The sequence below is a fragment of the Passer domesticus genome, chromosome Z (genome assembly GCF_036417665.1).
Source record: "Passer domesticus isolate bPasDom1 chromosome Z, bPasDom1.hap1, whole genome shotgun sequence".
In the NCBI taxonomy this organism is placed as follows: Eukaryota; Metazoa; Chordata; class Aves; order Passeriformes; family Passeridae; genus Passer; species Passer domesticus.
The window spans coordinates 2,660,613-2,676,704 of NC_087512.1; the positions used below are offsets into that span (position 1 = coordinate 2,660,613).

Genomic DNA, 16,092 nt, shown 5'->3' on the forward strand with positions numbered 1-16,092 from the left:
GTTCTGCTCCAGTGCTGGGCACAGATATTTGGCCTTGGACCCCACCCATGGTGGTTTGGGTCATAGAACCCCAAAAGGGTTTGGGTTTGGAAGGGACATCATTTAAAGCTCATCCAGCTCCACCCCCTACCATGGGCAGGGACACCTTTCACTAGCCCAGGGCTTCAAGCCCCATCCAACCTGTCCTGGGACACTTCCAGGGATCCAGGGGCAGCCACAGCTGCTGTGGGCACCCTGTGCCAGGGCCTGCCCACCCCCCTCAGCATAAAAAAAATTTCCTCTTGAAAATGTTCTTCTTACTCAACTCCTTATGGGACAGCTGGGACAGATCAAAAAACGTAATGAAAATAATCCTAGATTTTCCACTTATGCTGTCAGTTCACAATGTAACTGGACCTTTAGAGAGAGCAGAAAAAGATTACAAGAGTTTTTTTCCCCAGTGCTAACAGCTGAACCCAGGAGAAGACTTCTGCCTGGGTGGAAATAATAGAGCACAAATAACACTAACCCATGTAATATCCACTGGATGGGGCTTCTGGCAGATATCAAGTAGAGGAGAGAGAAGCAGCAATTACAAAGCAGTATTTCAGATTAAACCCAGCTCTGAGGGGAAAAAAGTAACATCTGTTCAAGACACAAAACCTGTTGACACCTCAGAACTCTCAGTTATATACAAAAAGGAATTAAATTTGGGATCTGAACTTCTCAGTGATGTTTAATTAAAGGCTGGCGCCTCTAGAACATCAGATGAGCCACACTGAATTTCTAAAATCTTTCTGGTGCTTTTGAGAGTGATGGACTACAAAGCATCCAACCCTTCTCCTCCATTCAGAAGAAGCATTTTGAGCAAGCAAATCAATCTGAGCTCCCAGTTAGGAGATCTGGGCTGGCTCAGAAACTGCCCAACATTTGGCAAGTCTGCAAACATCAAGCCCTGAAGAGGTGTCTGCTGGCTGTCCCCAAGCCCTGAATACCCTCACCCAGGAAGCTGGTGGGCAAAATCCTAATTCCTGACTTTTTTGTACATTCAGCATGGGAGCAAACGGCCTCAGGTTGTGGCAGGGGAGGTTTAAATTGGATATTAAGAAAATAATTCTTTGCTGAAAGAAGAAATTTTCAGGTCAGACTTTAGAATGGGCTGCCCAGGGCAGTGGTGGAGTCTTCATCCCTGGAGGGGTTTGAAAGCCCTGTGGATGTGGCACTTGGGGACATGGGTCAGTGGTGGCCTTGGCAGTGCTGGGGAAATTGTTGGACTCCATGATCCTGGAGGATTTTCCCCAGCTTTAAGGATTCTATGATTTTGCAGTGGGCTCACCCCTACTTTTTACAGCAACAAAAAAAGCTGTGTGGACAGCAAACCTCCTCGGGGACCCCTGAGCTCAGACATGCTCCTGAGTGCCCCATTTTCTCCAAGACAAGGGGGGGCTGATTCAGAAAGGTGCCCAGCCCTGCAGAGCAGCTCAGCAGGCTGGACAAAGATCTCCTTTCCTCTCAATATTGCAGGAACCACCCAACAACCTCCTCCACCCCACCCTGGAGGTGGAGACCCACAGTCCTGACCACCACCAAGCTGCCTCACCAAGCAGCCCCAGACCAGTGTGGGATTTCTCTGTGTGTTGCTGTTTTTCCTTGACCTTCTAGTCCATCACCTGCTGCCCTAAGAACTTCCTGAGATTCTCTCTCTGTGTTATCCTCCCCTATCACCCAGCACTTCCACAACAGAGCTCAGCTAAAATCCCTCCCAGAGATGAAAACTTCCTAGGAATTTTAAGCCCTGCTCTTTGCAGAGAGATACCTTTCTCCCCCAGGCAGGTGGTATGCCCTGACAGAAAAAGCAGCTCCTAGAGCTGATGGGCTGCACTCACCCAACCCCAAACTCACACATGGGGAGCAGATCACTCACCACGGGTGTTGATAGCAACAAATCACTTTCCATGGGCTTTTTGGTGCCTGAACCTTTGCCAACACTTCACATTTCCACCATGCTGGAAGTGTTTGGGCTTTCATCTGTTTTCTTTCTTTCATTTTTTTTTCTTTTAGTCTCGAAGTCTCGTTATTATTTGTTGGCTTTCCCAAAGCTCCAGCTCCCTGGTGTGAAGCAAAGTGTGCACATCATGGCATCACTAGAAAAGGGCTTGTTCTCTTTTGGGGGTGAAAAACCTCAACAGCAAGCAGGATCTGGGACTGTTCATGGGCTGGAGAGGAGCACTTTGGCTCAGGGGCAGGGTGTCCTCTCTGCACACCCACCTGCTCCACTAACTTACCTCCAACAGGCTGCATTCAAAGAGGACACCCCAGGGCCTCTGCAGTGGTGGCAGCTCCAAGCAGGGCTTGTGGGTGCCCTGGTGCATCTCTCCTGCCCTGCACCACCCTGCTGCCAGGCCCTGGCACCTCTCTGATGCCCTTTGCCCCTCGTGCTGGCCTGGATGTCACCTCTCCCTGAAGGGAATGCTGCAGCCAGCTGGGTTTCTGCAGAGCATGTCCATCCCTGTTTCCCATGTAAATTGCAGGGCATTGGGAAGGGGCCCTTGCTGCTTCCCCACTCCCATCACAGGGCCAGAAAGCTGTGAGCAGTTGTGCCACTGCAGCAAAAAGAGGAGGTGGGGGAGAGGAGAGTGCTCCCTGTTCTGTGAAAGAGCAGCAGCCCTTTAGCACAGGACTTTCTGCACAGCATCCATCAAAACCACCACCCCCACCACAAGCAGTGTTTTCTGGAAGTGAAACTGGAAGAGGGATGTGTACCAAGAGCCCACTTGGCACCACACCACGATGTTCCTTTCTCCTGGCCAAACAATGAACGTGGCTGCTCTTTAAAGCTAGTTATGAGAGAGATCTGCCCAGCTCCGTGTTCCCAACACCACTTATTACACCATCCATCACAGACATCCCCCAGGGCAGCGGCCAGAGGACAGGGCTTGTTCTTCAGCCTACTCATCCCTTCAGCCTTCTCATCCCTTCAGCCCACACGGAGCTCTCAGGGAGCTCTGGACACATGGAGAGCAGTGCCTTACCCTCCCCTACACCAACACCAGGCCAGTGCTAAAGTATCTCAAATGTTTTCAGCAGGTTTGGGTCCCAGAGCCAACACCAGCCACGAGGGAGGTGTTGGTGCTTGGAGGAGGAATGTGAGGAAGGAGCAAGTCCAAAAAACCCCTTGCATCCACAAGGGAAAGCACAGCAGGTATTGTAACACAGGGTGGGAAACGAGCCAGGTAAAGGTGGAGAAGTCTAGTGAAGGTAATGCCAAGAGTAGTGCTGGCTAGCAGGAGGGACAGGTTGGATACCAGGGAAAGGCTCTTCCCCAGAGGGTGCTGGCACTGCCCAGGCTCCCCAGGGAATGGGCACAGCCCCGAGGCTGCCAGAGCTCCAGGAGCCTCTGGACACCCTGCCAGGGATGCCCAGGGTGGGAATGTTTGGGTGTCTGTGCAAGGCCAGGCTGTGGATTTGATGATCCCACTTGATTTGTGGGTCCCTTCCAGCTCAGATGACTCCTTGATTCTCACACTACTCATCCAGCACACAACCAGGCTCAGAAGGCATTAGCTGAGGAGCAGCAGAAGTTGAGTCTACAGAGAGACAGAGTCTGACAGTGCCAAGGTCAGCCCAGGGGGAAAAGACCTCCCTCATGGCTCAGTTCCTAATAGGAAAAGGTCCAGTGAGAGATGCTGGGCTGTGGATAAGGAAGGATAAGGAAGCCCAGGTCTGCATGATGCTTGAGTGTGCTGGTTTGGGCTGGGGTAGAGTTAATTTCCTACACTGGATATTAGTATCAGTAATTACCAGTAGCTGGTACAGGGCTGTGCTTTGGGTTTGTGCTGAACACAGGGTTGATATCACAGAGATGTTTTTGCTATTGCTGAGCAGGGCTTGTACAGAGCCAAGGCCTTTGCTGTTTTTTGTGTGGCCACGGTGGCGAAGATAATATAAAGGAAGGGAGGGAAGTTTGGAGTGATGGTGTTTGTATTCCCAAGCCACCTTTATATGGAAGGAAGCCCTGCTCTCTGGAGATGGCTGAACACCTGCCTGACTGTGGGAAGCAGTGAATTAATTCCTTGGTTTTGCTTTCCTCATTTGCACAATTTTTGCTGTGCCTATTAAACTCGCTGTCTCAATCCACCCAGAAGTTTTCCAGCTTTTACCATGCTGATTCTCTCCCTGATCCCGCTGTGGGGGGATTCAGTGAGGGGCTGTGAGGGGCTGGATGGGGTTAAACGACAATGAACCACTGCAACATACCCCAAAAACTGCTGTGAGCTTCCCAGATATTGAGGTTTGGCCCTTGATTTTCCTAAAGGGGCTAAAAGGGGCCCTTGATTTTCCTAAAGGGGCTAAAAATTACTTGTTGCAGGAAGAACAGAGAGAACACCAAGTGAACATACTTGGCTTCCCTAACAGCATCCCAAACCCTCTCAGGAGGAACTGCTTTCTGTCCAAGGGAACATGCCTTTCCTCTCCTGACACACATCCTACTTTTCTAATCCTGTAACTACCTCCTGGCAATATTTTAATATTTTCCTTTCCCAGGACACCCCTGCACCATCCAGAAGGAGCACCTGGGTAGCAGCACTGCCATCTGGACCTGGCAGTGCAGGACTCTCCCTGCAGGTGACCCGGGGCAAGATTACACATCCTGACCTCCCTCTGTGTTCTCCTGTGGCAGAACACCCAGGATTTCCCCTGGCAGGTTTGTAACCACACGTGCCAGACAGCTTTTCCTGCCCAGAGCAGACAAGGCCATGGAGAAGGTGCTGTTTGCACCTGCAGGATGGAAGAGAACCACAGAATATCCTGACTGGGAAGGGAACTCACAGGGATCACGATGTCCATGTCTCTGCACAGCCACCCCAGCAATCCCACCCTGGGCATCCCTGGCAGGGTGTCCAAGCTCTCCTGGAGCTCTGGCAGCCTCAGGGCTGTGCTCATTCCCTGGGAAGTGCCAGCACCCTCTGTGGGAAGAAACTTCCCCTGATATCCAGGACTCTGCCCTGACACAGCTCCAGCCATTCCCTGGCTCCTGACACTGTCACCAGAGAGGAAGTAACAGTGTCTGCCCCTCCTCTGCCCCTCACAAGGATGCTGAAGACCACAATGAGGTCTCCCCTCAGTCTCCTCTTCTCCAGCTGAACAGACCCAGTGCCCTCAGCTGCTCCTCACACAGCTTCCCCTCAAGGCCCATCACCATCCCTGGGACTTTCTTTGGATGCTCTCTAACAGTTTAATGTCTTTTTTTATATTGTGGCACCCAGAAGTGCCCTCAGCACTCGAGGTGAGGCTGCCCCAGCCCAGAGCAGAGCAGCAGTGAGTGAGCTGGGTGAGACCAGTGAGGAGCAGAGCAGTGGTGACACATCCTGGGCAGGATTTCCACTCTCTGTGTCATTTTGGAAACGACCTCTGGCCCTTCCCCAGCCTGGAAACTCATCCTTGATGCCAACAAGGTGAGGAGGAGGAAAGGCCAGGGGCTGACATGACCTTCCTCATTTTGTGACATCCCACACCTTTCCAAGACTCATCTCAGGCCATTATTAAATTAACTTTCTGTTAATTCGATAAATTTGTAATTAGATAAATTTGATGGCTTCACAGTACAAGAACACAAAGGCAGTCTATTCCTAACCATTATGTGCTTCCCCAAACACCTAACTCACCTCTAAGATACTTTAAAAATTATGTCTAAGTCAAACATTTGTGTATGAAAAACTCAACTTAAAAATCATGATGAATTGGTTTTATTCCCTCCATCCAGTTGATGCTGTTTCGTTTTTTGTTGTAAGATAGAATTTCACTTCTGGGGTTGTGGTCTATTTCATCTCCCTTCAAATGAACCATTTAAAGGCCTCTCCCCACCCTCTCATTCTGCTGAAAAACTCAAGGACAATATAAACCCAGAAAAATAAATTTTCAGTCAGTGAACTGGAAAATAATCATCATCATCAAAACCAGATATTCTTGTTTTCTAGTCCCTGGCAACTCAGTTCAATAGAACTGCCACCAGCTGAGCTGCTGGCCCACCACACACTGCTCACCCATGCACTCCACTCCCCTGGTGCTATGGGGACAGGACATTCCTTGCCTTGGGGCCCAATATCCATGCCATACCCTGATTTTCAGCTCACAGTTTGAAGGAAAAGCCTTGCAGGCAAGAGTGTGGCCACCACTGGTCAATATACTGCAGGAGGGAGTCAGGCAGAGCTGAGCAGCAGGTTAAGGCTAGAGATGGGTTTTGCTGATGCTTTGATAAACTTGGGAAAGTACAAAGAACCAGCAAATCATTTAGACTGGAAAGACCTCTAAGATCATGTCCAAACACTCCCCAGCACTGCCACCACTGACCCATGTCCCCAGGTGCCACATCCATGTGGCTTCTAAATCCCTCCAAGGCATGGAGACTCCACCACTGCCCTGGGAAGCCTGTTCCTAAGTTTAATGACCCTTTCCATTGAGAAAATTCCCTAATATCCAACGTGAGCCTGCCCTGGCCCAGCCTGAGGCCGCTCCCTCTCCTCCTGTCCCTGTTCCCTGGAGCACAGCCCGATCCCCCGGCTGTCCCCTCCTGGCAGGAGCTATGCAGAGCCACAAGGTCCCCCCTGAGCCTCCTTTGCTCCAGGCTCAGCCCCTTCCCAGCTCCCTCAGCCTCTCCTGGGGCTCCAGCCCCTTCCCAGCCCCGTTCCCTGCCCTGGACACGCTCCAGCCCCTCAGTGTCTCTCTTGTCCCAGCACTGGAGGTGCCTCAGCAGGGCCGGCACAGAGGACAGGACATGACACTGCCCTGGGGCTGTGTCACACCCTGGCTGGCTCCCAGAGACCATCTGCTACAAATACTGAATCCCTACTTCCCAGGAAACAGCCAGACATAACCTGGTGATGGGAAATAGAGTGTAACTCTTTCTGTTTTCCTTTGCTTTTATTCGACTTTATCTCAACAACTTCTTTCCCATTTCATTTTCTCCCCCCTGCCCTCCTGAGGAGGGAAGTGATGGGGCAGCTGGGTGGGCACCTGGTGTCCAGCCAGGCTCATCCCACTGCAGTTTCCACAGGAGTTTCCCACTCAGGCCAAGGAGGGCTGAGCAAAACCAGCTCCCCAGATGCTTTTGGTGCACACTGGGTAACATTTTCTCCGCTCAGGCTCGTGGAGATCTGCCTGTGCCCCTTTGATCTCAAAGGAGGCTCTGCACAGGGGAGCAGGAGAGAGTTTGGGGCCGCCAAGGGGCTTTGCAGGTGGCAAGCAGGGAATAGGGGCTTTTCTATAGGGTTGCATGCAACCAGGCTCTCATTATAAATATTAACCCCAAGCCCACTAATGTCATGCTATCTCCGTGCAGGAAGCCTCCTCGTTCCTTATCTGAGCCCCAGGAGATTTGTGGGATATCACAAATAACAGCTGGTCGAGATAAGGTCTCTCCCAACAGGCTGCTTGCTCCCAGCATCTGTAAAGCCTCATCCTGACGGACCTGAGTGACCAGTGCCTGGAGCTGTTACATCTCATCCATTCTCATTCCAACCCTGCTCTTTTCTGGATGCTTTGAGCAAATATTGTGAGGGCCCTTCCCTGCATTTCCATGCCTTAGACACCTCCAAGCCCTCCCAAACACCCTCACCTGCCACCAGGGGAGCTCGGCGACCAACGGCGCTCACTTTTGGCACAGCAAAACTTAATCCACTCCCTGTCCCTTCCAGCTCCTAGCACGGAGGGAATCTCTTAATTTCAATTAGGAAAACCCCGCCAAGGAGGAGGGGAGCTGTCAGGATGCCCCCATGCTAGCATGAAACCAGCAAACAAGATGTTTATAGCACAGTGATTCATAACGCTGCAGTTTGCAGGAAATGTAGCACCACTCATGGTTAAGAAATTCTCTTGTTTTCTGCTAAATATATAAAATAATCACTCATCCCCTGAGCAGCAGATGCAAATTACACCTAGTATTAGCCTCGTATGCCAACTGCTATAATTCTGGTGCAGCATGAAGCCGTTTCCCAAGGCTTTAGAAGTCCCTTAATCTGCCTTCTGACGTCAAATGACAAATTTCTTGCCTGGGATCATTAACGGGATGACTAATGAAAGCTGATAAGTGAATTTATAAATGAAATTAAAGATATTAATATTAAAGGCCAGGCTACGAGGGAGAGAAATGTGGATTTAGCAAACCACAACAAGCAGCGTGGTAATCTGCATGAGATTTACTGCTCCTCTCCTGACAGGCAAACGAGTGGTATTTTCCGCCTGGAGGTTGTGGAAGCTGCCAGGCTTGATGGACACTTCTCCTGAAGCATCACCACCCCCATTACCTTCAGACGGTGACTGAGATTTAAAAAGCTCCTGCTCAAGTTTAACTGCAAATGCCAAAGCAGGGATTAGTGCACCCCAAAGATAACTGCACCACCAAACCCTCCTGCAAACAAAATACCTTTAATCTGAGGCCAGTTTGCTGACAACTTTCCCCCCCCCCCCCTTTTAAGATAAAAACACACCTCAGACTAGATTCTCATCTTATTCAGCCCAGTGTAAATGCCAAGCAACTCCTTTAAAAGCTGAGGAGTTTGGGGTTTTTTTGGGTTTATGCACATACAAACAGGTTCAGGCCTTGCCAGATGGGTATCCAACCCCACATCCAGGCAGCTTCACCATGAACCCACGGCTCCTTCCCAACTCCAGCTGCTCCTCACTGAGGATTGGGGCCCTCAGGAGAGACTATTCAAGTACCAGCTCCCACCAGCTGGTGATGGCCAGCCCTGAATGGACCAGACAAATGTCCTGCATTGCCCCAGGGCACGCAGGCCAACACAGGCACCTCCTCTGATATTATAAAACAGAAAAAAAGAGAAAGAAAGCTGCCTTTTGTGTGTAGATGCCCCGTTTTCAGCAGAGACAGCATCAAAACTGGCTAGCTAGCTGGGCAAGTGGTCATGAGTGGTGACTCCTCATGCACCCACAGCCTCCAAAAACCCCAAGATCCTTGGGAAGCATCAGTGCCTCCATCTAGCAGTGAGACTGAAAGAAGAGTCAGATGCCACCAGGAGAATGAGGAATCCCAGGAAGCACAGCTGGGGAGGGCACATTTGCTACAGGGATGTTTCCCAATCCCTTCCTTCACTGGAAGAACCCAGGGTGGGGAGCAGCTGCAACAAGACAGATGTCCCAGGGATGGTTTTTCTGAATGCCTTTTAGGGACTCCTTCCAGCCTGGAAAAAAGGACAAGAGAATGTTTCCACAGCCGCTCTCAGCTCCAGAGCTGGGCATATGGCTTGGCAGGCTGTCCAGTTCCATCAGTCCTGCTCAAAGCAGTCCCAGAAGGTGCCCATGCCTGATGCTCTCCTTCTTTAGGGACAGACCTGCTCTTTGGACCATTTGGGAAAGGACATGGAGGGGTGGTGCATGGCAGCAACTCCACAGCACCACTCGAGCCTTCCAGAGAGGGAAAAAACCCAAAAATCAGCACCAGCCAATGGCTCTGACTGAGCTGAGGGTCACCCACACCTGAGGGTGTCACCCACACCTCGGGGTGTCACCTCCACACAGAGCAGCACCTGGGACCACAGGGATGTGGTGAGAGACACACAGACACCTGGATCCTTCCCCCAGGTACCAAAATCCTCACCCAAACATTTCCCTGCAGGCGTGCCCTCCCTTCACAGGCTCCCAGCCCACAGGGCTGCTCCTTACTCTCTCTTTCTCCCCACAACCTGCACCTTTGCTGCTTCCAGCACTTCTCTGCTGCTGACCCCACTGGGTGTAGTCCCTCAAGCCAACGAAGAGATTTTGGTCATTAAAGAGCCACAAGCCACACACACACAACCTTCCTGCAGGCACATTGTGCAGCCTTTAAAGGGAGGGAGAGAAAACAACAGAGGTTAAGGACACTTACCAAGAGGGATCCATGACAGCATGGGCCAACCAGCCCAATCCAGCTGGGGCTGGGAAATGGAAAGGACCATCAGGCAGGAAAATGTGTGAGAAAAGGTCCTGGGAGACTGCAAAACTGAGCAGAGGAGGAGCAGAAAGGGTTAAGAAAAGGTGGAGAGGAGGCATGGAGCAGACAAGGGTTTGCTTTCCCTCCATCCTGGCTGCTGCTGAGCTCTCCAGCACAGGAGCCCAGTCCTTGCCACCACCAGGACCTGTTGCAAGAGGCTAAGGAGTGATTATGCCTTTTTTTTTCCTTTTTTTTTTCCTTTTTTGGGGGGGTGGGGGAGGGAGAATTTAACCTTTCTCAAAAGACAGTTTTCTCATTAAGAATGTTTAGGAGTAAGACAAGACCACACAAGGATTTAACTTGTGGATCTTCCATGGGTCCTGTGCAGAGTTGCTTGGGAAACCACTTTGCCAACCCCAACTGCAGACCAACCCACTCCCATCTACCCAAATCAACCAAAAAAGGGAGAAAATCGCCATTTTTCCCACTGGGTGTTGTCCCCCCTCTCACTGCCTCCCTGCAGGTTCCTGCCCTGGCCCCACTGTAGCCCCAAATTCCCCTTCTTCTTCCCAAACTCCCACATCAGCTGGAACACCTGCTGAGTGCAGACTTGTGAGTTTTGAGGGCCAAGTTTGCCATAAGCAGCACCTTGAAGCTCTACATTATGTGAAACCCCTTGAGAGAAAAGCCTCATGCTATCACTCATCTCCAGGAGGTGCGGGGTTATGCAGGAACACCCAAATTCCATGATGAGATGCCTAAGAGTCACAGCATTTGGCAATGCCATCACACCTCTTCTAATTGCCAAACCAACTCTGCTCCTGGGGGTTACAGATATTGAAGACAATTTAACGTAGGAGAAGACCTTTTGCAAATCTCCCCTTGGATTTCTTGCTCATTAATTTAAAGCCTCCCAAAGGTTGGGAAAGGCTTTTCTCTGCTGACCTGCTGCAGTGGCTGTCCCTTTCTGAACACCTCTGGAGGTAAGAATCTTCCAGTTCAGACGTGAGGAGCCCCAGTGCATGGTTTGGGTTAAACCAGCATGTAAAGGGGTGGGAGGGGATGCCCATGTCCTTGCTGTCCCGAAAAGAGCTCTATTCCCCTGTCCTTCCACCTCTGCAAGTTGCCACCATCGTCCCTCTGGTCAGGGGAGACGCATGAGCCAGTCTGGGATGTCCCACGTGCTCCCTGAGGTACCTGGAGGTGTTTCTCCTACAGCTTTTGGGGCAGTGCCTGCCCTAGCCACGCTCCTTTCACCTAACAAGGAGCTGCCCAGGTTCAGAGCAGGGTTTGAAGCAACAACAAAAATGAAACTCAAGACTTACTCTAGGAAAGTCCTTCCAGAAAGGTCACGGAGGAGGACTCGGGGCGGCTCGGCGAGGACACCCACACTCTGCCCAGGGCACCCCGAGCAACGCTGGGCTGTGTCCCCGCCGTGTCCTCAGCACTCCGTGCCCCTCCACCAGAGCAGCTCCGGGCTTTTGTGGCAGACACACCCCCTCGGCCACCCCCGAGCTTCACAGCTTCTGCTGCTGCCTCCCTCGCGCACCAACTCACCGGTTTTAAATAACACGCTTCCGCGGGGCCAGATCCGCACTCAGCAAGGTAAATCCAGATCAGCTCTCTTTAGGCTCTGCTGATAATTCCCAGCATGAGCAAAACGTGACCACTACTTGTTTCTCTTTCTCTTAAAAAGGATGGGAGCTGTGCCAGCAGCCCAAACCCCATGTGAGAGGCACATCAGCCCAGCTCCCCTCTGCCACCATTAAAAGCACACAGATGGGTGTGAGACCTTTACACAGCCCTTACATAAATGAACCTCAGAGCCCCTTTTTGTCTGTGTTTGGGATTATCCTTCTCCCTGTTACTGAAAGGAGTTATTTAAGGGAGCCCAGAGATACAGCTTGGTGCTGGAGAGATGTCTAGGCTTTACAGAAATCACTGCATGTGCCTCCACACCCACAGCAGCACCACCAGCACGTGACCCACCTCGGATTTCCTCAGCCCACGACGCTAAAACAAAAACAAAACCCAAAAAAATAAAAAAATAAAAAAAACCCAAACCCCAAAAAAACCAACCAAAAAAAAAATTCATTTTCTTTGTACCAGGTGGCTTTTTCAGGACTCAAATGTGGCTTTTCCAGAGTGTCAAAGGAATTAAGTCATTAAATGTGGATGAGTTTATGAGTTTGATGGATTATGAGCTATGAAAGCCTGGTGGTTACTGACTAATAATGCTGGGAGGTGGAGGAGGGGGGGATGCTTCCTCTTGTAAGGATGTGTTTCTAACAAGACAGGTCAAAAATACGATGCGGATGATAAATTGCTTTAAAAGTTGCCATGAACCCAGCAGTTTTCTGCATTATTAGATTACCAAGGCGTCCTCGGAGTGGAGTGACCACGCAGCCCTGCTCTGTAGCAGGGCTAATTTGCAGAGTGAGACCTGGGGGGGTTATTAAGCTCGCTGCAGTGAATCCCCACTCCCAACAAAGGGGCAGCTGCCGGCAGGTGTCCATGGAGGGGATGGGCTTATCCGTGTTGGGGTTCGGGCTGGGGGAGAGGAGAAGAGGGATTTTTTATTTTTTTTCCTCCCCACGCCATAACCCGAATCTCATTGTCTCACGTGGCGTGGGGTCGGTGAGGGGAAAGAAGGGTTGAATTTTAAAAAAAAAGAAACAAAACAAAACCAAAATAAAAAAAAAGGGGGGTGAGGAGAGAGGGTGGGAGAGGGGGGGAGAAAATAATAAAAAAAAAATCACATTGGAAAATGATCAGCCCCAACAGGCATGCATGTCTCCCTTCATGCAAGCGAGAAGCACAGCCTCCCTCCTCGGGATGTGTATGGGGACGTGTCAGGCACGGAGGAGCTCAGCGCTGGCCCGGGGCGAGGATGGAGCGAGAACAAAGGGCCACGGCATACACTACATCCAGGGGGGAGCAGGGGGGCACCCCACCGGTGCTCATACAGAGGGGGACAGGATGGCCAAACAGTCACCGAGGTACACGGAAAAGGAAATATGGAGAAGGAAATCATAAATAAATGTTTGTGGAGAAAACCAACCAAACTCAGGATAGAGCTAGGAGAGAGGTGGAAAGGCACAGCCTTGCGAGATGATGCGTCTCTGGGAGGGATGCTGGGGTAAAGGCAGGGCGGGCTGCAGGAGACACTGGCTTTTGTTTTGTTTGCCAGCGGCTCCTCGTGAAATTTTAGCGGGTGGGAACCACCGACCTGCTGAATTTGTCTTCCTCTCATTAAAGACCAATCACCAACCCTGCGTCTCCCCCCACCGCTTCTGTGGAAATGTAATTAAAGACAAGATGCTCCCCCCGCCTCCCCTCCCAGCCCCATCGCCTGGCTTTGGGAGCCCTGACTTCCCTCAGCTCCTCGCGGCATCCAAGCCAAAACGGGGAGCTTTTACAGGACCATTCTGCAGACCCGGGAGAGGAGGTCTGCTGCAGGCACAAGGAGAGGTGACCACTATCATTACCGTGGCTTTGCAGCCGCAGCAAAACTGCTCGCTGGCCGCAATTCATCCATTCCTCCACGCTTCCAATATTTTAAGGCTCCCCGTGACTTTCTCCCAACCCCATGGTTCGCCTTTTTTTTTTTTTTTTTTTTTTTTTGACCAAATCGAGCTTTTATTCAGAAGATGGTGGGCCTGGAGGCTTCGAGCAGGAAAAATGTAGTTACAACATTAGCAGCTGGGACGTTTTTACGAGCCCTGCCTTGCAGGGGTCTAGTGGAGATATTTATAGCGTGCCAGCCGCCGCGGGACCCAGGCACGGCAACTTCTCGCCTGGCAGATGGTGGGCAGGGCACTCGCAGAGATGTATATGTTTAAAATATACTGCTTAAAGATTAGAGGGAGGTTTTTTGGTTTTTTTTTTTTTTAATACAGGTTGGTTTACCTCTTGCTAATCAGGAGTTTAAAAATATAAACAATTCCCCCCCATCCATACAGAGGGATCAGTCTGGTAAGGAACGTGTAATGTTGTAACTAGAATGAATAAGCAGCAGACCCTTCATCAATTTTTTTTTTTGATTAATAATGAGGGACTAGGTTTGTACACTTTTTTTTTTTTTTTGGCTGTTCTGCGGTAAAACCAGAATTCTGCATCGGCACAACAGCAATATGGACTGTGCGCTGGGAAGTATGTACACACAGACTAATGCTGAGGGTAGATATGGGATAGGAAGTGGGGGGGGAGAAAAATGTATTTAAAAGCCCCCATATCTGTTCTACGAGGGAGAAAAAATCCACTCACTCAAACCTCACGATGAGGGGAAAGCAAGGAAAAAATCTAAACAGCAGGATACGACAATAAATGGGAAAACAGCAATAGAAAAAGCACACTAGGTTAATATAGGAAAACTAGTTTCTTTATTGAGAGATCGTATATTAGTATTAGTGGAATCGTGTGTAACAATGTCATCATGCACACAATACAAAAAGGCAAGGCCCACCATGCTATGGAAGGGCAACAGAACAAAAGCAGCGTACACTGAGCAGATGTATAGGCTACAGCACATTACATTTCAGCAGGGTATGTCTCTACAGAGAGATTTACATCAGAAACTAGGTAATGTAAAAAAATACAGACCATGCTTTAGTTTTAGTACAAGAAAAAAGGTGGAGATACACAACCAAAGGATATTCGGTACAGAAAAAATTACCCACAAAATAAGAACAGGAAGTAATTCAGCACAGCAGAAAAAAATGTTATCCCTGTTTAATGGAAAACCATTTTGCCAGTCGTCTCTTTCGGCAGCCCGGTTTGGTTTTTGCTTTGTTTTGCTCCATTTTAGGGGGGGGGGGGGGGCTGTGCCGGCGGGACGGGACACTTGTGGCTGCGGGCAGGGACGGGGCAGGGGGCGACGCCCGCGGGGACAGCGGTGTCACCGCGGGGACGGGGATGCTGCGCCCCCGGCCGCACGCACCCGCGCCCCAAGCTCCCCGCCAGCCCGGTTTTCGGAGCCGCGGCCAATCGCTGCGCTTCCCCTCCCCAAATTTAATGTGGTTTTTTTTTTTTAAATTTAATTTTTGGAAGGTTTTCGGGGACCCCACCGTGGTCCCCTCCAAGCTCGGCCGCCCCGTGGTTGCGGGTTCGGGCCCCCAGCCCACCCCAAAGAGACTCTGCGACGACGACCACAGCAAAACGAATCCACTTAACAGGAATTTACAGTGCAAATGTAACTCAGCTACTACACAGGATGGAGGTACAAAAATGGCTGTTATCGGCTACAGCTACGCTGGGATGGCCTGGTGGCTACGGTGAGGGGTGTGGGGGGGGGGGGGGGGAGAGGGTAAATTAAAAAATAAAATAAAATCCGTAAAAGAAGAACGGGAGGGGATGGGGGGGAGGGGGGAACAGATCTACCGCAGCGGAGACGGGAGGTGCGGGCGGGAGGGGGGTTCCCAAACCGCGGGGTGTGTGGGGCGGCCGGCGCCCCAGCGAGGGGCACGCCGCCGGGCTGAGGGGAGCGCTGAGGGGCAGCCCGCCCTTCCTGCCGCCGGGGACCCGGGACGCGCCGCCCCCCCTCGCCGCCGCCAGCGGCCCCGGGACGCGAACCCGCGTTGCCGGGAGCGGTACCTCTGTTGCGCACGGAGCCGAAGACGGGCAGCACCAGGTATCCGACGTGCACCAGGACCATGCTGCGGCCTTTGTGCCCCCCGGACGCGCCGGCGACTGGCGGCGGCCGCGCTCGGCCGGCACACAAAGGGGCGCGCGGCCAATGGCAGCGCGGGGGCCGCCGCCGGGACACGCCCCCCCGCCCGCCGGCGGCCAATGGGCGCCGAGGGGCGGGGCGGCCCGCGCGCGAGGGGAGGCGCGCACGCGCGCGCGGCGGCGGCGGCGGGGGCCGCGTGCGCGCGCACCCGCCGGCCGGTCCGGCCGTGCTGCCCTCGGTCCGTGCGTCTGTCCGTCCGTCCGTCTGTCTGTCCGTCTGTCTGTCCTTCCAGCCGTCCATCCTTCCATCCGTCCGTCTGTCTGTCTGTCCGTCCGTCTGTCTGTCTGTCTGTCTGTCCTTCCAGCCCTCCATCCTTCCAGCCGTCCGTCCGTCTGTCCATCCGTCTGTCCTATCCATCTTCCTTCCTTCCTTCCTTCCTTCCTTCCTTCCTTCCTTCCTTCCTTCCTTCCTTCCTTCCTTCCTTCCTTCCTTCCTTCCTTCCTTCCTTCCTTCCTTCCTT

General features: G+C 51.8%; 1 protein-coding gene across 2 annotated transcripts in view; it reads right to left on the reverse strand.

Moving 5' to 3' along the window:
* Positions 1-15,631, reverse strand: part of ARK2C (arkadia (RNF111) C-terminal like ring finger ubiquitin ligase 2C) — a 54,847-nt gene extending 39,216 nt beyond the window's left edge. For both annotated transcript variants that reach the window (XM_064402816.1, XM_064402815.1), the window contains exon 1: positions 15,497-15,631. In XM_064402816.1, the coding sequence (XP_064258886.1) occupies positions 15,497-15,557 (61 nt within the window). In that variant the 5' untranslated portion in view covers positions 15,558-15,631. The remainder of the gene's footprint in view (positions 1-15,496) is intronic.
* Positions 15,632-16,092: the final 461 nt, after the last annotated feature.